At 36.3% G+C, this 15,551-nt stretch overlaps 1 protein-coding gene and 1 pseudogene across 3 annotated transcripts in view; one reads left to right on the forward strand and one right to left on the reverse strand.

Moving 5' to 3' along the window:
• Positions 1-9,203, forward strand: part of TP53INP1 (tumor protein p53 inducible nuclear protein 1) — a 14,182-nt gene extending 4,979 nt beyond the window's left edge. For 2 of the 3 annotated variants that reach the window (XM_006916676.3, XM_025050140.1), the window contains exons 2-4: positions 235-491; positions 1,020-1,404; positions 5,247-9,203. In XM_006916676.3, the coding sequence (XP_006916738.1) occupies positions 380-491; positions 1,020-1,404; positions 5,247-5,496 (747 nt within the window). In that variant the 5' untranslated portion in view covers positions 235-379 and the 3' untranslated portion in view covers positions 5,497-9,203. Of the gene's footprint in view, positions 1-234; positions 492-1,019; positions 1,405-4,110; positions 4,149-5,246 lie in introns of all 3 variants that reach the window. The other variant, XM_025050141.1, reaches the window with a different exon arrangement.
• A 1,796-nt stretch (positions 9,204-10,999) lies between these two features.
• LOC112483617 lies at positions 11,000-11,118 on the reverse strand (annotated as a pseudogene).
• Between the last annotated feature and the right edge of the window lie 4,433 nt (positions 11,119-15,551).

Here is a 15,551-nt window from a genome sequence, read left to right on the forward strand (position 1 = left end):
TCATTTTCAGATTTACAGGTTGCATTTGAGTACTCATAATATTTTGTAAATAACAGATATTGCATTTCTTATGTTCAACTCTTAGAGGACAGCCGTAGCTGGAGGCTAAGGCATGTGCATTCTTCTAAGAGTTTGTTTGTGTGTGTACTTTTAAAACCACACACACATTATCTAAGATGCTGATTTGAAATAAACTTTTTCTGTTTTTTTTTGTTTTTGTTTTTGTTTTTTTAGGGATAATGACTCCTCTTCTCCCCTAAGTCGAATAAGCACCTTGTGCACTTTAATCTCCTGTCGGTGTCATCAGGCTGACTGAAGACAGGGTTTTGAAATCTCAGCTATAAAGACATCCAGCCAAAGTCTCAATCTTGCCTTAACAATGTTCCAGAGACTGAATAAACTGTTTGTGGGTGAAGTCAATACTTCTTCCAACCAAGAACCAGAATTTAGTGAGAAAGAAGATGATGAATGGATTCTTGTTGACTTCATAGGTAAGGTATTCTCTGCCATTAAACGTCACAACAAAAGTGGAAACTCTTTCATCTCAGTTTTGCATAAGTAAATCAGTAACTTTGAAGGTTTTTAAGCCTTAAAAGTAAATAAACAAGAATTTATCTTAAAAAAATGGAAGGAAACATCCTGTGCCAGATGACCAGTCGGTGAAATTGATTGACGTCAGACTTCTCAGTTTTGCAACTTACTCCCTGATCAAATCAGGGGCACTTTACTAGACAACCCTCATACTAGATAAGCAATAACCCATATGGCTTGTTATATGTTTTCTCAGTAGAATGGGAACAGTCTGAAATGATTCCTGAAAAAGCCAGTGTACTCCATCCCCTACGGTTATATACCATACACACGCAATGCTCAGAAATTATTTTATAATCATTATGAGTGAATATAAATGGTTTTGTTTCTGATGTAAATAAAGGGAGGTATGTGAGCATTAACTAACAATACTGTCTCTTCTTTTTCTGTACTCTGAATGTGATACTCATCCTCTTGTGGGACATCAGCAACGCACGTGGACTCCAATCTAGACACTTGCACTGGTTTGTCAGCAGCAGAAGATGAGGAAGAAGAAGACATCAGTGAAGGGTCACCTACCGAGCATCCTTCTGTCTTTTCCTGTTTACCTGCATCTCTTGAGTGCTTGGCTGATACAAGTGATTCCTGCTTCCTCCAGTTTGAATCCTGTCCGATGGAGGAGAGCTGGTTTATCACCCCTCCCCCATGTTTCACTGCAGGTGGATTAACCACTATCAAGGTGGAAACCAGTCCTATGGAAAACCTTCTCATCGAACATCCTAGCATGTCTGTCTATGCCGTACATAACTCCTGCTCTGGTCTCAATGAGGCTAGCTGTGGGACAGATGAATTTCATAACCCAAGTAGTACCAGGTACGTCACAAGTATTTTACTCTCTCCACAGGCAGTCCGTTTAGCTGCATTTTATTTATTTCTACTATAATTCAAAGCTAATTTTTTGGAAGATGCAAAAGTCATCTTGTTAAAGAGATTTATAAAAGTATGTGCATAGTGCACAAGGCAGTTGATGGTATAAAAAACTCGTTCATTTTAGATTTTCAAAAAAGTTCTGTATCTTCTTAACATGTTCTATTACTGTCTTCAAAGCACTTGTTAACATTTAACCACATTTAATCTCTCTGTATACATATATATGTATATATAAATACACATATATTATCATTTTGCAGTACCTTTTAAAAGCAGGTAGCTGAGTGATTTTCAAATGGTAAACACTTAAGAGAAGAGGATGATTTTGTAGGAAACAAATGACATGCAAATATAAGATACTGACTGAAAAATTGTAGCACACTCCAGTTACATAATGGAGAGCCATCTCATTTATAATATTCTCCTGAATGGAAAGAAAAGACTGGCATTTCTGCTAAGTATCTTAGAATATAGCTGGCACTTTACAGATGGGATTATTTGAGTGTATCAAATTTGAAAAGAATTGTCCGGTTTAAAAGAAAACTCGTATTTTTTTCCGAGTAGTCTTAGCTGTGCCACATCAAATGGCGCTTAACCTTGAAAAACTTGAGAGTTCTTAAGCATGAAGTAAAATGGCAGTTTCACCAAAGCGTTTTGCTCAGAAAGTTGTTTTCTGCCTTACAGAGCAAAGATTTCACATGCAAAATATGTTTTGTTATATTGGCCTCCCAAGTGGTCTGAAAGGCTCTGTTTCAATGGCAAATGGGTTGAGGGCCTGGAAAGGTTCAGGGAAAGGGCCTGGTCAGTGAAGTTGGAGACATTCTGTGGCCTTTATCCAGGGAATGTGTTCAAGATTGCTCCCACTCACTCAGATAAAGCCCATGGCCGTGTTAATTAGTTCAAAGTCTTCCTAGTACATGAGGCACATTAGTGGAAGATTCCCTGTGGTGTTTAAGCATTTGGGGGATGCTGGCACTGCCTTAATTCCCTTACTACCTATCAAGAATACAGATGAATTCAGTTCTTTGGAGTGTTTCAGAATATTCCTATGGTTGGTGCTGTTAGTACTGTCATCTAAAGGGCCTCTTTTTGGATTGTCTAGGCTCTAACTGTACTCACTAAACCATTGTGTTTATCTTCTACTATTTTCTGTTTGCCAAATATAAACGAAGGCCAAGGCAGTTCATTCATTTGTTAACATATCGGAATTTACTACACTCTGAAGTCTCAATTTGTAGATTATCTTGAATGAAGATAAACATCTGCTTGTACCAAATAGAAAAATAATTTGCTTATATAGTTACCCAGGCTTTCTACTGGGTAAGATTTTTGATGGGAAATGTTAGGTAAACTGGCACTTTATTCAGCACTATAAGTTTATCAAGAGGTCAGTGTTTCAGGCATTTCAACAAAAATTTACAATACAGTATTTTAGAGGTGATATTGATTTAATTGCTTTATAGTTGATTCAAATCAGTTTCTGCAGTTTTAAAAATTCTTCCTGATTCTCACCTCTGAGGAATTCTGTACAAAAATTTAGCGTGATTAATAGTCACTTTAAACTTACTGGCATTTGTGTATTTTCTTTTCAGTAAAGTGTGTGTATATATATACATAGATTCAGCAGCTTTGTAAATAACATTTTTATAGAAGCAGTGCATATGCATTGCAGAAAATTAGAAAATACAAATATGCAAAAGTTTTAAGTGACATTCTCTCTACCCAGAGCCGAATGCTCTTTAAGACCGTAAAGCATATCATTCCAGATGGGTTTTTCTGTATGTGTGTATGTGCGTGACACCTACACACACACCATTTTCAACCTAAATGGAATCAAGCTGCATGTACTACTTTATAATCTGCTTTTTTAGGCAATGATGTCCACTTTTTTTTTTTTAAGTAAAATTTCACTTCATCTACTATGGAAACGATACTCAGATTTCCTCAGTGGAGCCCAGAATATTTCATCTAGTTTGTCCAAACCAGCATCCAGTCCAGAACCTTGCACTACATCTGGTTATGTGTTTGCAGTTTTGATGCAGTGAGAATGTCATTTCTTATATCTCGTTTGTTTTTGTATCTTGTTATGTGTTTTCATATGTAGGGCAGTTGAATACATATATAATGGATCAAAAGATCACATTTAACTTTATCTGAATTCTTTTTGGACATAAAGTACTGCAAATTATAGTTTTATAATAACTAGGATTTTTTTAACATCCTCATTTTTGGATTTGAAATTCTTACAAATAAGGCCCACTCAAATCAATCATGTTAGAAATTAGGTGTCATCCAGATTAGGAGGATGGCTATGTAGTAAATGTCTGTATTTTCTGAGCAGTGAATAAATCATGTCTTTCAAATATTAGATCATTTCTATCCTGTCTATTCTTAGAGATATGACCACAAAACACATAAAAAAAAGGTGCTTCATAATTACAGATGAGCTTCAGAATGTGCGTTTTATTGCATTGTAGCCTTAATAAATATTGTTTGTGATGGTTTCTGTGCTATCATAATCTTAAGTAATACATGTGCCTTTAATGACCCATAGTAAACCAGTTGAAGTTGACCACATCCTAACGGTAAAATTAAATAGCATTTTAAGTTTTACTAGTGATTTAATAGTTCACCATTTAACATTTGTAGGGCCAGGAAAAGCTGCTTATAAGACTCACTGGCACAGAGTAAGTATATTCCTTTTGAGACCGTGTGATATGTGTTATCAGTCCGAGCAGGGAGGCTAAGGACTCAAGTGCCCACCTTTTAAAAACCACTGTCTTTACTTTAACTTCTCTTTATTAGTTTCTTAATATGACCTGCTTTAATTTTACTATTTTAAAAACACTATAGTTTTTAAAAGAATAGTGTTTTTTCCTAGTGATTATAGGCAAACTATATAACCACCCTTCCTGTGTAAAATAACCCTTAAAAATCTTAAAACTCTTTATGTAATGTGTTTTTATAGTTTAGGTCTATCCTATTTGATTAACTTTTAATATGGAAAACATAGTAATCATATGGTTTGCAGCCATATTTTAAGATTATGTATTCTTCAGGGATCTTTATAACATTGCTATGCAAAATGCCATTCTAAAATGTGTCTTGTTGTGATATAAGTAATAATTAGGTAGCTTCTTACTAGAAAAATGTTATTAAATGAGTAGAATTTTCTTATACATGTTCTGTTGAATACAGATGTAAAGTAAACCTTGTTTCCTAGACCATTTTGCTTAAAGACAGCAAATGTTTATGAAGGTGCTGCTGGCACAGTGCATCAGTATTCACCCTGATTCAGAACCATGGTCCTTGGAGCAAGGCCTGTGATAGAATCCTGGTTGAGTCAGTCAATAATTGTGACCTTAACATCTCTGAACCTTTGCTTTTTGATTAGTAAAACTTTCTTTTAAGATATAGTAAGAATCAAAATACATAATATTTGCAAAAACAGTTGGCAAATGCAGATATTCAATAAATGTTAGTTATGCTCCCAGAAAACTATATATAAATGTGTTTGCTTTGTAATTGAAAGTTACTCTAAGTGTAGAGCATTAAAAAAAAAAATGGTAGACTTAATTAACCACCTGTGGATTATATAGCATATTTCTGTTGAAAGTTGGCTTCTTTCTACCATTATCAGTCATTATGGTCACAAAATGGTCAGCCATGAAACACTAAGCAACTATAAAGAAATTAGTATGTCAAATTGAATTGCTAATTAACTTTCAATTTCATTAATAATATACTCTGTTATTTAATACATCCTCATTTTTTTTCTATTTCAGAGTGGAAGCTCAAAATGAAATTGGGCAGCACATTCACTGCTATGTTGCAACTGTTGCTGCTCATACTGCTTTTCTGGAACAACCCAAGAGCTTTCACCCTTCCCAATGGATAAAGGAACATAGTGAAAGACAGTCTCTGAACAGAAATAGCCTTCGTCGCCAAAATCTTACCAGGGATTGTCACTCTCGGCAAGTCAAGCACAATGGCTGGGCTGTCCACCAGCCCTGCCCACGTCAGTACAATTACTAAGAATTTCAAGTTCAGTTGGTTGGTTTCTCTTGGTTTGTGTACATGTGTGTAGATATGTGTGTTCGGATGCTGAAGATGCTGTCTCTTTACAGCCAGTTGGTGACCAATCACATAGTTGTATTAGTGTGTTTAGACACTATCTTGAAAAACCAGATTTACATGCTGTGTATCACATAATGCCTTGCTCTTAACATTTACTTTTTTTGTAAATTTTTTCAGAATATTTTTGGAAACATATCAATACAGTTACAGTGTTTGATGTTTGGGGATATCTTCAAATCTATTAAGGTGTACATGAGTTAGCATTCTAAAGACGTTTCTTCCCAAGTACAAGAATAGGCATCTTTCAGTTTCGTTTTATTTTGTATTACTTAATCAATCTTTTGAGTAAACAGAAGTTTATTCTCAGGGTCAGCCATACACTTTATTGACCAGTACTTGATAATCTTTTCTGTATATAATGAATACATTTTTACACACTAACATGAGCATTAACAGGTTATAGTTGCCATGGATATAATGGAATTATGGCTGTTGAAAGAAAACTTGACATATTTCTGTGTGTATGGGGTTTTTTTTCCACATTAGCCATGCAGTTCATTTTGGAATTCAGGTACATTAAGTGTTAATGAACAGTGCATTCAGTAATTCCTACATGGCTGTGTGACGTGGTACAGACAATACAGGTATTGTGGGACAAAAGCTCTTGTCTTGTGCAGAGGGATTAAATTTGACCTGTGAAATTGTATTTGAAAAAAATGTATGTCCATAACTAACCCATTAGTCCATTATTTAAGTTGTTTGGATTCTTTCCTGCCAACTCTGCCCACTCACCACCTCACATTAGCTATAAATTCAGAAGTACTTGTCCAGGCACTTGAGCGACTTCATATGTATATCTGCTCAAGGGAAAAGCAATAGGCTTTGTATTTCTGATGCAGTAATAAATCCTCTGCCTTGGAGCCAGCCCTGTCAAGTGGCAGGCAAAGATGAGAGGAAATCCTTTTCATGGTATCTGCATGAAGAGTGGCAGGTTGGCTTCCTTGAGTTTTCATTTTTTGTTTTAAGTAGGGTTTCAGGCAGAATCTGTAACCACTTTGGCCTCTGTTACTCTCACCAACAGGGGAGCAGTTGTAGTCACCTTCCGCACAGTCGTGAAGGCTGAATCCCGATTTGAAGTGGGGCTATCCAGAACTGAACCTTGAGTGAAATTCCAAGGGCCTCTCCACTGAACCCAGTGTTGGAGGTTCGGCCTGTGACAATTTTTCTGCCACAGCTGTTCTTCAGTGTTGGTGCTAATGGGGCCAGAGCGCAGCATGCACTGCACGCACGGGCTAGTTAACACGACACAGAAAAAAATCGGTTTCTTAACCTCTAGCCAGTCACTTTGTTTTTTAGCAGTTGTGATAGGTTTTGCTGAGCCATCCACACTCACCAGTTTCCTCAGAGATTTAGTTAAGCACATTTACAATCCAAAGCACATTGTACTGACAGAGCAGTAGCATCACCTTCATAATCAAATAGCTTATTCTTCTGTCTCCTCTGAAACCCTAATTAAATAAGTACACATCTCTACAATGTTTCAAAGGAAAAGCAGCATATAGTTGTGTGAAGTATTATTCTATTTCTCAGTAACCCTGCAGCAGCTTGGTGCAGGGAACCATGAGAGACCTTTTATTAAATGAAGAGCTGTGCTCTTTTCTAACTAGACTGGGATGTTGGAGTCAGAAGAGGTCAGATAGCGTAGTTAGATGGTGGTGTTAGGTGGTTCTTCCACTGGCATTGATGAAGTGCCAGGAAATATCTCTTTAGAACAAGAGTCTAGATACCCCTTCTCTCCTTATTCCCCTTCCATTTCAACTACCCCTTTATTTATTTGCTTCTAATTAAGGGCCAAGTCTGTAAAGTTTTGTCAAACTAAGCTAGAAGTTATTTTGTTACTATTTGTGTTTACCTGAGTTGGGAGGTAAGATAGAGTTTTCATGAAGGTGTGTATGTTTTACATCACGTCTGTTATAGGGTCATATGTTGGTAACTTGAAAATAGACCAGCTAAGTGTTTTCTGGATATAAGCCTCTGAATACATAGGAGTCTCTTTTTTCATATATTACATGAAAGTTTTTAGTACCTCACGAGCTACAAAAGTTCAGTCATGAGAATTTGGCAGCATGAACAGATTTCTATATAAAACTGCAGTGATCCTTTCGTACTATTTTTTTCAGATTTCATGATACCTTAAATACATTTATATCTCTGCATCAGTTATTGCCTTTTTGTTTTCCCTATCTAGACCTAGTTTTTTATGTTTTGTTCCTGGAAGACAAATGATTTTCAGTCTTTGGGATGCTTTTTCAGGGTAAGGGCTACCACACTGTCTGTGATATCATACTGTGGTTTCTGTCTTACTTGGCACATGCAAGAATTGAAGAAAGTGGTTGCATAGTTCATTTGAAGTTCTTGGACATTAGATGTTTGTTAGGCATCTACTATGTCTCAGACCAGTAGTAACACAGAATGATGTTGACCTGTTAAGTATTCTTTGAAACACAGCCAAAATGCAACTTATTCTAAGTTAATTATTACTTGCTGTTATAAATATTAGTGGTTTACAATGTGCTTAGTGCATATCCTTAAAAATTCAGGCAGTGAGAAATAAGACCCCTCTGAATTTAGTGCTCTGATTGTTTCTAAACTGATAATATAGAATGTTACTTGGAAAATGTCTGGAATATGTGGTGCACACAAGCAGTGCTCATGAATGAGTTTCTTAGTTTTTATAATGCACCATGTTTCTCAAAGTTTGTATTTTTGTTAATAAAACATTTTATAATGTTTATGCTTATTTTTCTTCCTCAACTAATTGAATTATGTACTGCACTGTAAGTTGAAGATTAATAATCCATTATTTTATCTTTTGTGGCAATGCATTTATATGGTTGTTTGGGAGATTTTTTACAGAAGGTGCAAAGTGATTGGATTTTTAACTTCCTATTCCAGGGAGCTTTTTTTATATTAATTTTCTGTTAATTTTTCTAGTTCCCATGCAAACTGTTCCTGTTTACATACCTTCTCTGTTGTATCAGTACCTTGATTCTAGTGAGAAGACAGTGTACTTAAAACCTGAGGGGGCCGTTCAGCATTGCCTGTTGTTTTTACTTCTCAAATTTGTGTAGTACACTGGTTTGTAATCTTTGTATCTTTGTCAAATCTGTCTTTGCTATTTCCCTTCCTCTTTAAGAAAATATATTGTCTTTATATCCTCTTAAAAGAGCAAAGAAGAAAATCTTATCCTCATTTTCTCTGAGTTAGAAACAAAAAAAGAAAGTGAAGGACTCCTGCCAGTAGATATTTAAATTTAAATAGATTAGTGGAGAAAGTTTAATAAGAGTTTCCAAGTATTAGTTTTTGTTTTTAGAATCAGTTAAGAGACTGCTCCTTGTCCTGGAGATACTAGCATATGTTTGTAATGTTACCTTAAAATTATCTTTTTATTTTATAAGGCCCATACATACTGATTTAAATTCTTCTAAAAGTTGAGTTACTATCATGGATGGTTTTATTGCCATCAACCATGTTGATGCATTGTAAATGGCTTCCTTATCCACTTACTTTAATGCTTAAAATTTTATTTAAAATGCTTTATTTAGAAAACCAACATAATGCAATGGTGTCAGCCTTGCCATGCACCAATTTCACTTGAAATTTGACACCAAAAAAGCATTCAGATGAAGGTATCTTTTTCTGTTTGCAACAGTACCTTTTATGGGGGAGAAGTTACTATTCATAGGAGGGCAGCTTAACTGGATAATGTATATTGTTGAGAATTTTCCTTACAACACTTTTTTTAAATTGTGTAATTGTTAAATGCCCAGTTTTGCTCTGTATTTGCCTGAAGTTTTAGTATTTGTTTTCTAGATGGACTTCTAAAAACCAAACCAGCACTTGGGGAGGTTAGATGTGTATGTTTCCAGGCTTGATGTGTATGAGTGATTTTGCTTGCTTTTTGGTTGTATTTTCCTTCAGAGGTTTGGAACTTTAATCAATTATTTGTGTGTTATTTAAAGAAAAGAGTGGCTTTGGTTTTTCCTCAAGTAAAATTGTGAACACATTTGCTTTTCAAGGGCAGGGTGTCAGTTATAGAGACTGAAGAGTATTGAAGATTGTACTGTGTGCCTTCTTGATGTGTTTCTGGACACACATTTTTTCCAACAACTTGAAAACTAAAAAGGGACATTTGGTTAGGTTATATACTGTATATCATTCTATGCATAAATGGCAGCTTGTTTTCTTGAGCCACTGTCTAATTTTTTTGTTTTTATAGAACTTTTTATACTGATTAGTTCATAGCTGGTCAGTTTTATACACAGACTAAACAATACAGCACTTTGCCAAAAATAAGTGTAGCATTGCTTAAACATTGTGTATTAACACCAGTTCTTTGTAATTGGGTTCAGTGGTGCATTTTGCACTGCCTGGAGTTACGGTTTTTAATCTGTCAGTAAATAAAATGTCCTTTAACTTCACATTTGTCAGATTCTCTCATTTTTTCTTTATAGTCATTAGTCTTAAAACTAGGTGTGTCTTAAAATGTTTGCTGTTTAGTTTTGTCCAAAAGATGTGTTTAATATGCACTTTAATTATGTTTTTAAAAACTTGTGTAAAATTAGTACATTAAAATAACCATTTAAGTGAATGTGAATTTGAGAGTAACTCCTAGCCAATACTTTTTCCCAGTAGATATAATTTAATATATAAAATATATGTATATACACACTAATATATAATTTAATAATTTAATACACTGATTCTTAGCCTTTTTAAAGCTAAATTGGTGAATTCTCAAAGGTTCTTTTCCCGTATAAATGCAGACACAATCTTTAAAAACATTTTAGGGCAGTATGGCCTCTCCAGTGCTCTTTAATGCCCCCTGTTGTGGAGCTCTGGTTTAAATAGGCCAGTAAACATTCAGAATGCTTGAATAGGAAGCTCAAAGAATAACTCCCATGTTAATGAATCCTTGGGGAAGATGAGCATGCTAGAACTATATAACCTGTTTCAAGACAGATTTTATCATCTCAGGGACTCTCAGCTGAGTTGACAAATTGGGGGCAGGAGTGAGGAGGATCACCCCAAAGATGAAAATAAGGTCATGAAAGTTGACTTTGGAAGAGACAGCTTGACATGGAATGGCAGGTGAATGATTTCTCTGAGAAGCATGTTTACCAGACTTAATTACAAGGTGACTGGAATGGCCGAGGAAGCTAGCAGCTTGATCACGTCGCAAGGGCAATGGCTGAATGGAGTCTAAAAGCAGGTGAGCCAGAAGCGAAGGTGGTCTGTGGGGATGGGCACAGCACAGCTTCACAGTTTGACACGTGGCCTAAGATATATTATCTATAGGCTAGATATATTATCTATATCTAGCTCCTTTGAATTTGGACTGACCAGAAGTTTCTTTTTTATTTATTTACTTATTTATTATTTTATTATTATTATTTTTTTAAGCCTACAGCACCTGGTATTCCTCAGTGGTCTCCCATCCAAGTACTAACCAGTCCTGACCCTGCTTAGCTTCCGAGATCATACGCGATTGGGCGTGTTCAGGGTGGCATGGCTGTAGACAGAAGGTTATTCATTGCAGCAATGTCTGTAAATGTGAAATACTGGAAACAACCTGAGTGCTTAAAATTTCTGTATTCGCCTGAAGTTTTAGTATTTGTTTTCTAGGTGGACTTCTAAAAACCAAACCAGTTGAAATGGAGAATGGTTGAAAATATTATGGCACATCCACACAATGGAGGTCTATGCACATCAAAAACAAAAACAAAAACAAAAAAAAAAAAAGACAAGCTCTAGGAAAACCATGAGTTAATTGGGAGAAGTTTTTGAGACCCTTAAGTGAAAAAAAGGCAAAGGGCCAAGAGTATCTATAGTAAGCTGCCCTTCATGTAAGAAGGGAATATAAGAAAACACATTTATCTGCTCATTTGTGCAAAATACAGTAAGAATAAATCAAACTATAGATTGTTTACCTACAGAGGATGGGTAAAAAGAATTGGAAAGGAGAGAGGAACTGGAACAGGTTCTTGGGGATGAGGAAGGAGCAACATTTCTCTGAGCACCCCTCTTTATGTAGCTTTGACTTTTAGAACCCTAGTAAAGCTTTCAATACCCCCCAAAATAAATAACCAGAGTGGGGTGGGGAGGAAAGACCAAATATGGGAAATAATAACAGTTGAACATATCTTACAAATGAGTACATAAGCACACTGAAAGGAAAGGGGAAGAAAAGAACTAACCTAAGTAACCAGAACTCAGTATGTTGGCTGGCTAGGGCAAAAAGAACTGGGTGCAAATACACGAATTAGTAAATCTGCATCACAGAGTTATAAGTTAGCAATTCTATGTCATTTTATGGGTACACGAGGTGTGAACAATGAATGTGTGATAACAAGAGGCAGGTTTCTCACAGTGTGTGGCCAACATACCCTAAAGTGACCCTTGGTGAATCACAGATTCTCTCCCTTCAGTGAAGGCTGCCCGGGTGACTGCTTCTAACAAACAGAATATGGCAAAGGTGATGGGATGTCACTCTTTGATTAGGTTACTTTTATAAGGCCAAGGTGAGGATTTTGCATATGTAGTTAAGGTCCCTAATCAGTTACTTTAAGATCAAAAGAGAAATTCTCCTGGATGGGACTGACCAGTCAGGCAAGGCTTTGAAAGAGTCTAGAGCCAGTCTAGACTTAAAGCAGTAGACTCTTTCCATAGCCAGATTTTGAAAAGCCAACTACAGTGACTTTATAGCCACAAGGAAATGAATCTGCCCACAACCTGAGGGAGCTTGGCAGCAGATCCTGGTCAGTCAAGCAGCAGAGAACTCAGCTGTTCTGTGCATACTCTGACCTACCGAAACTAACAGAGAATCAAATAGAGTTCTAAGCCACTGAACATGTGCTAACTTATTGTGAGCATCCAAAACTAATTACACTATCAGAGAAGTTACGACTAAGGAAGTGGGGAAAACTAGAATGAGTTGTATGGTGTTAAAATGGAATGGGGGGCACTAGGGTGAATATAATTTTAATATTGTCAGATAGATGTAGAAATAAATATAGATGTGCATGTGTGCATTAGTACACACACACACACACACATACACACACACTTCAGTGAGAGGACCTATGAGAGTAGCAATGATAACCCCTAGCACATAGATCTTTGTTGCTAAATACTGTTTCTCCAGTAAGAGGAACCAGAGCTCCATGAAGAAGTGGTTCATTCCAAGGCTGTGCAATGAATCTATAAGATGATATTGGAACATCTTGTGGAGCCAGAAAATAAACAAGTAGTTGAAAAGGATGGGGGCATGTCAAAAAGACACAGGAGCCAATGATTTAGCTCTAATGGTGAAAAGCTGGAATAGTTAAATGACAAAAATAATATTATTGAATTATTACTCATAGAATGAAATTAATACCCATAACTCTATATTGATATTAATAAATAAATGGAAGAGAAGAGTGAACTCTTCTTTACAGAAGAATTCCAATTAACAAGTGGAGCAAAGGAAATACAAAATCACCTTTAAGCAATCACCATGGTAATAATTGTCACAAATTTGGGGCAGAGATTTGAAGAGAAATATAGCATCAGAGTCTCAAAGCATCTTCCCCAACGTATTTATCAATTACAAAAGTAAAAATAGCAATCTATAGTGGAGAAACTCAGCAGATACCATCACATTAATCCAGTCATCGAGGTTAACATTACCAGTAATAAGATGCTGACGTCATGTACCCTTTAATACACTGAGAAGAACACATCACTCCTGTAGCAGTCTTATCAAGATGCCTAAATTTGATTCATGAGAAAACGGACTAGTCCAAACTGAGGGACGTTCTACAAAACACCCGACCAGTACTCATAAGTATCAAGGTCATGAAAAATAAGGAAAAAATGAGGAACTACCATAGATTGTCAGATAATTAAGTAGATCCAAAAACTAAATGCAACATGGGGTCCTGGTTTGGATCCTGGAATAGGAAAAGGACATTAAGTGAAATTCAAATAGTCTACAATCTTAGTAACATGATATTAATGTTTATGCCCCGATTATGGTAATTGTAATGTGGTTATAAAACTTGTTAACACGAGGGGAATCTAGATGAAGGGTATTATCTTTGCAACTTTTCTATTAAGTCTAAAATTATTTCAAAATAAGAAAGGCTCCAATGAATAAAGACACAAGGCACAAAGTAGATGTTCACAATACATAATCAACGGACTAGTATTGAGAATATATAGAGAAATCTGACACAATAGTAAAAATAATTTCAAAATCTAATAGAAAAATGGGGGAAAACCTTGAACACACAACTTGCAATGGAGGAAAATCAAATGGCCAATTAATATTTGAAAAAATGCTAAACCTCATCACTAATCACAAGAATGTAAATTAAAACAATAAAATATCATTCTATATTCACGTGATTGGCAAAAATTAAAGACTGACAACACGAAGCACGGATGTTCTTTTACTGTTGATATGCACACCCCTGACCTTGCAATTCCATTCCAGGTGTACACCATGCAGAAACGTGTGCTTCTGTGCACTAGGAAACACATATGAGAACTTTTATCACAGCAGTTTTTTTCAATAACCAGAAGCTGGAAACAACCCAAATGTGCATCAACAGTAGACTGCCATATAACAATGAAAATGAACAACTTGTAGCCATATACATCAATACTGATACTTCTTAAAATATGCGAAAAAAGAAAGAATATTTGCAACATGATTTCAACTATATAATATTCAAAAGTAGTCTGAGCTACTTGATAGCTTTTTGGGAGAGCAAACATAGCTATAGCAATGTAAAAAGCAAGGGATTATCACCCAAGTTAGGATGGCGGCTACCAGGCAGGGGAGAGGAGGGTGTGATCAGATGTGGCAAGGTCCAAGGCAGGGCTCCTACAGTCCCGGGCCTGTCCTATCTCTTAGCCTAGGACTTGGCTACCTGAGTGTCACATTATACTTATTCTTTAGACTGCAGATATGTTTCATACATTCTCATATACGAATGAATATTTCATGTTTTTAAGAGACAGATACACACACTTATGGATTAATACTTCTTAAAGAATAGACATTAAACTTCCTCTAGAGAGAATTGGGGTCTAGGATCTAGGATTGGAAAAAGGGACACTTATCACTGTATATATTTATTTGTATTTAATGCTATTTAAATAATGCTAAATAAAATTTTTTTCAGTTCCTCAGCTCTAGACCAGACTTACTGAATCAGAATCTCAGAGGATGGCCTGGGAATCTAGTCACTTCAAGATCCCTAATCTAGTGCTATCAAACCTTAATGCACAAACAAATTACCTGAGAGACCTTATTAAGAATGCATATCCTGGGGTGCAGGGGTGGGGGGCGGAGAAGATTTGCATTTCTAACAAGCTGCCAGGTGATGCCCATACTGCTAGTTTGTAGGTCACTCTTTGAGCAGCAAAGCTCTAACCCAATGGTTCTTAAACTGTATGTAGTGCGCATTAGAATTACTTGGGCTTGCTAAAACACAGATTGCTGGGCCCCACCTCCAAAGTTTCTAATTCAGTAACCACGGAATGGGGCCTGAGAATGTGCACTTCTAACAAGTTCCCAGGTGCTTCTGCCAGGGAATTTCACCCACTCACCTAACATAGGTGCCTCTTAGCACATGGCAGTGTACAAAGTGAGTTAACCTGTATTCTCTTTCTCTCATTAAGATGACCCTGGGAGATGGGCTAATGCTGCGTTACCATACCTACTTTCAATGCTGGATGACCATCAGAGCAGTTGAGACCTGCCCCAGACTCAGTCACACAACTAGACACAATATTTGTGTCCTGACTTTGAACCTCAGACCTTAGGTTTGCTACATAGCACTATCTCCTGAAAAGGAGCACCTAGTTAGGCTCTTATAGTTGGTGATCAAAACCATACCCTGAGTTCTAGCCAGATGGTTCTTTTTATGGTGTTATCACCATATATGTAGTTTTGTCACTAT

This window comes from Pteropus alecto, unplaced genomic scaffold (assembly GCF_000325575.1).
Source record: "Pteropus alecto unplaced genomic scaffold, ASM32557v1 scaffold164, whole genome shotgun sequence".
Classification (NCBI taxonomy): Eukaryota; Metazoa; Chordata; class Mammalia; order Chiroptera; family Pteropodidae; genus Pteropus; species Pteropus alecto.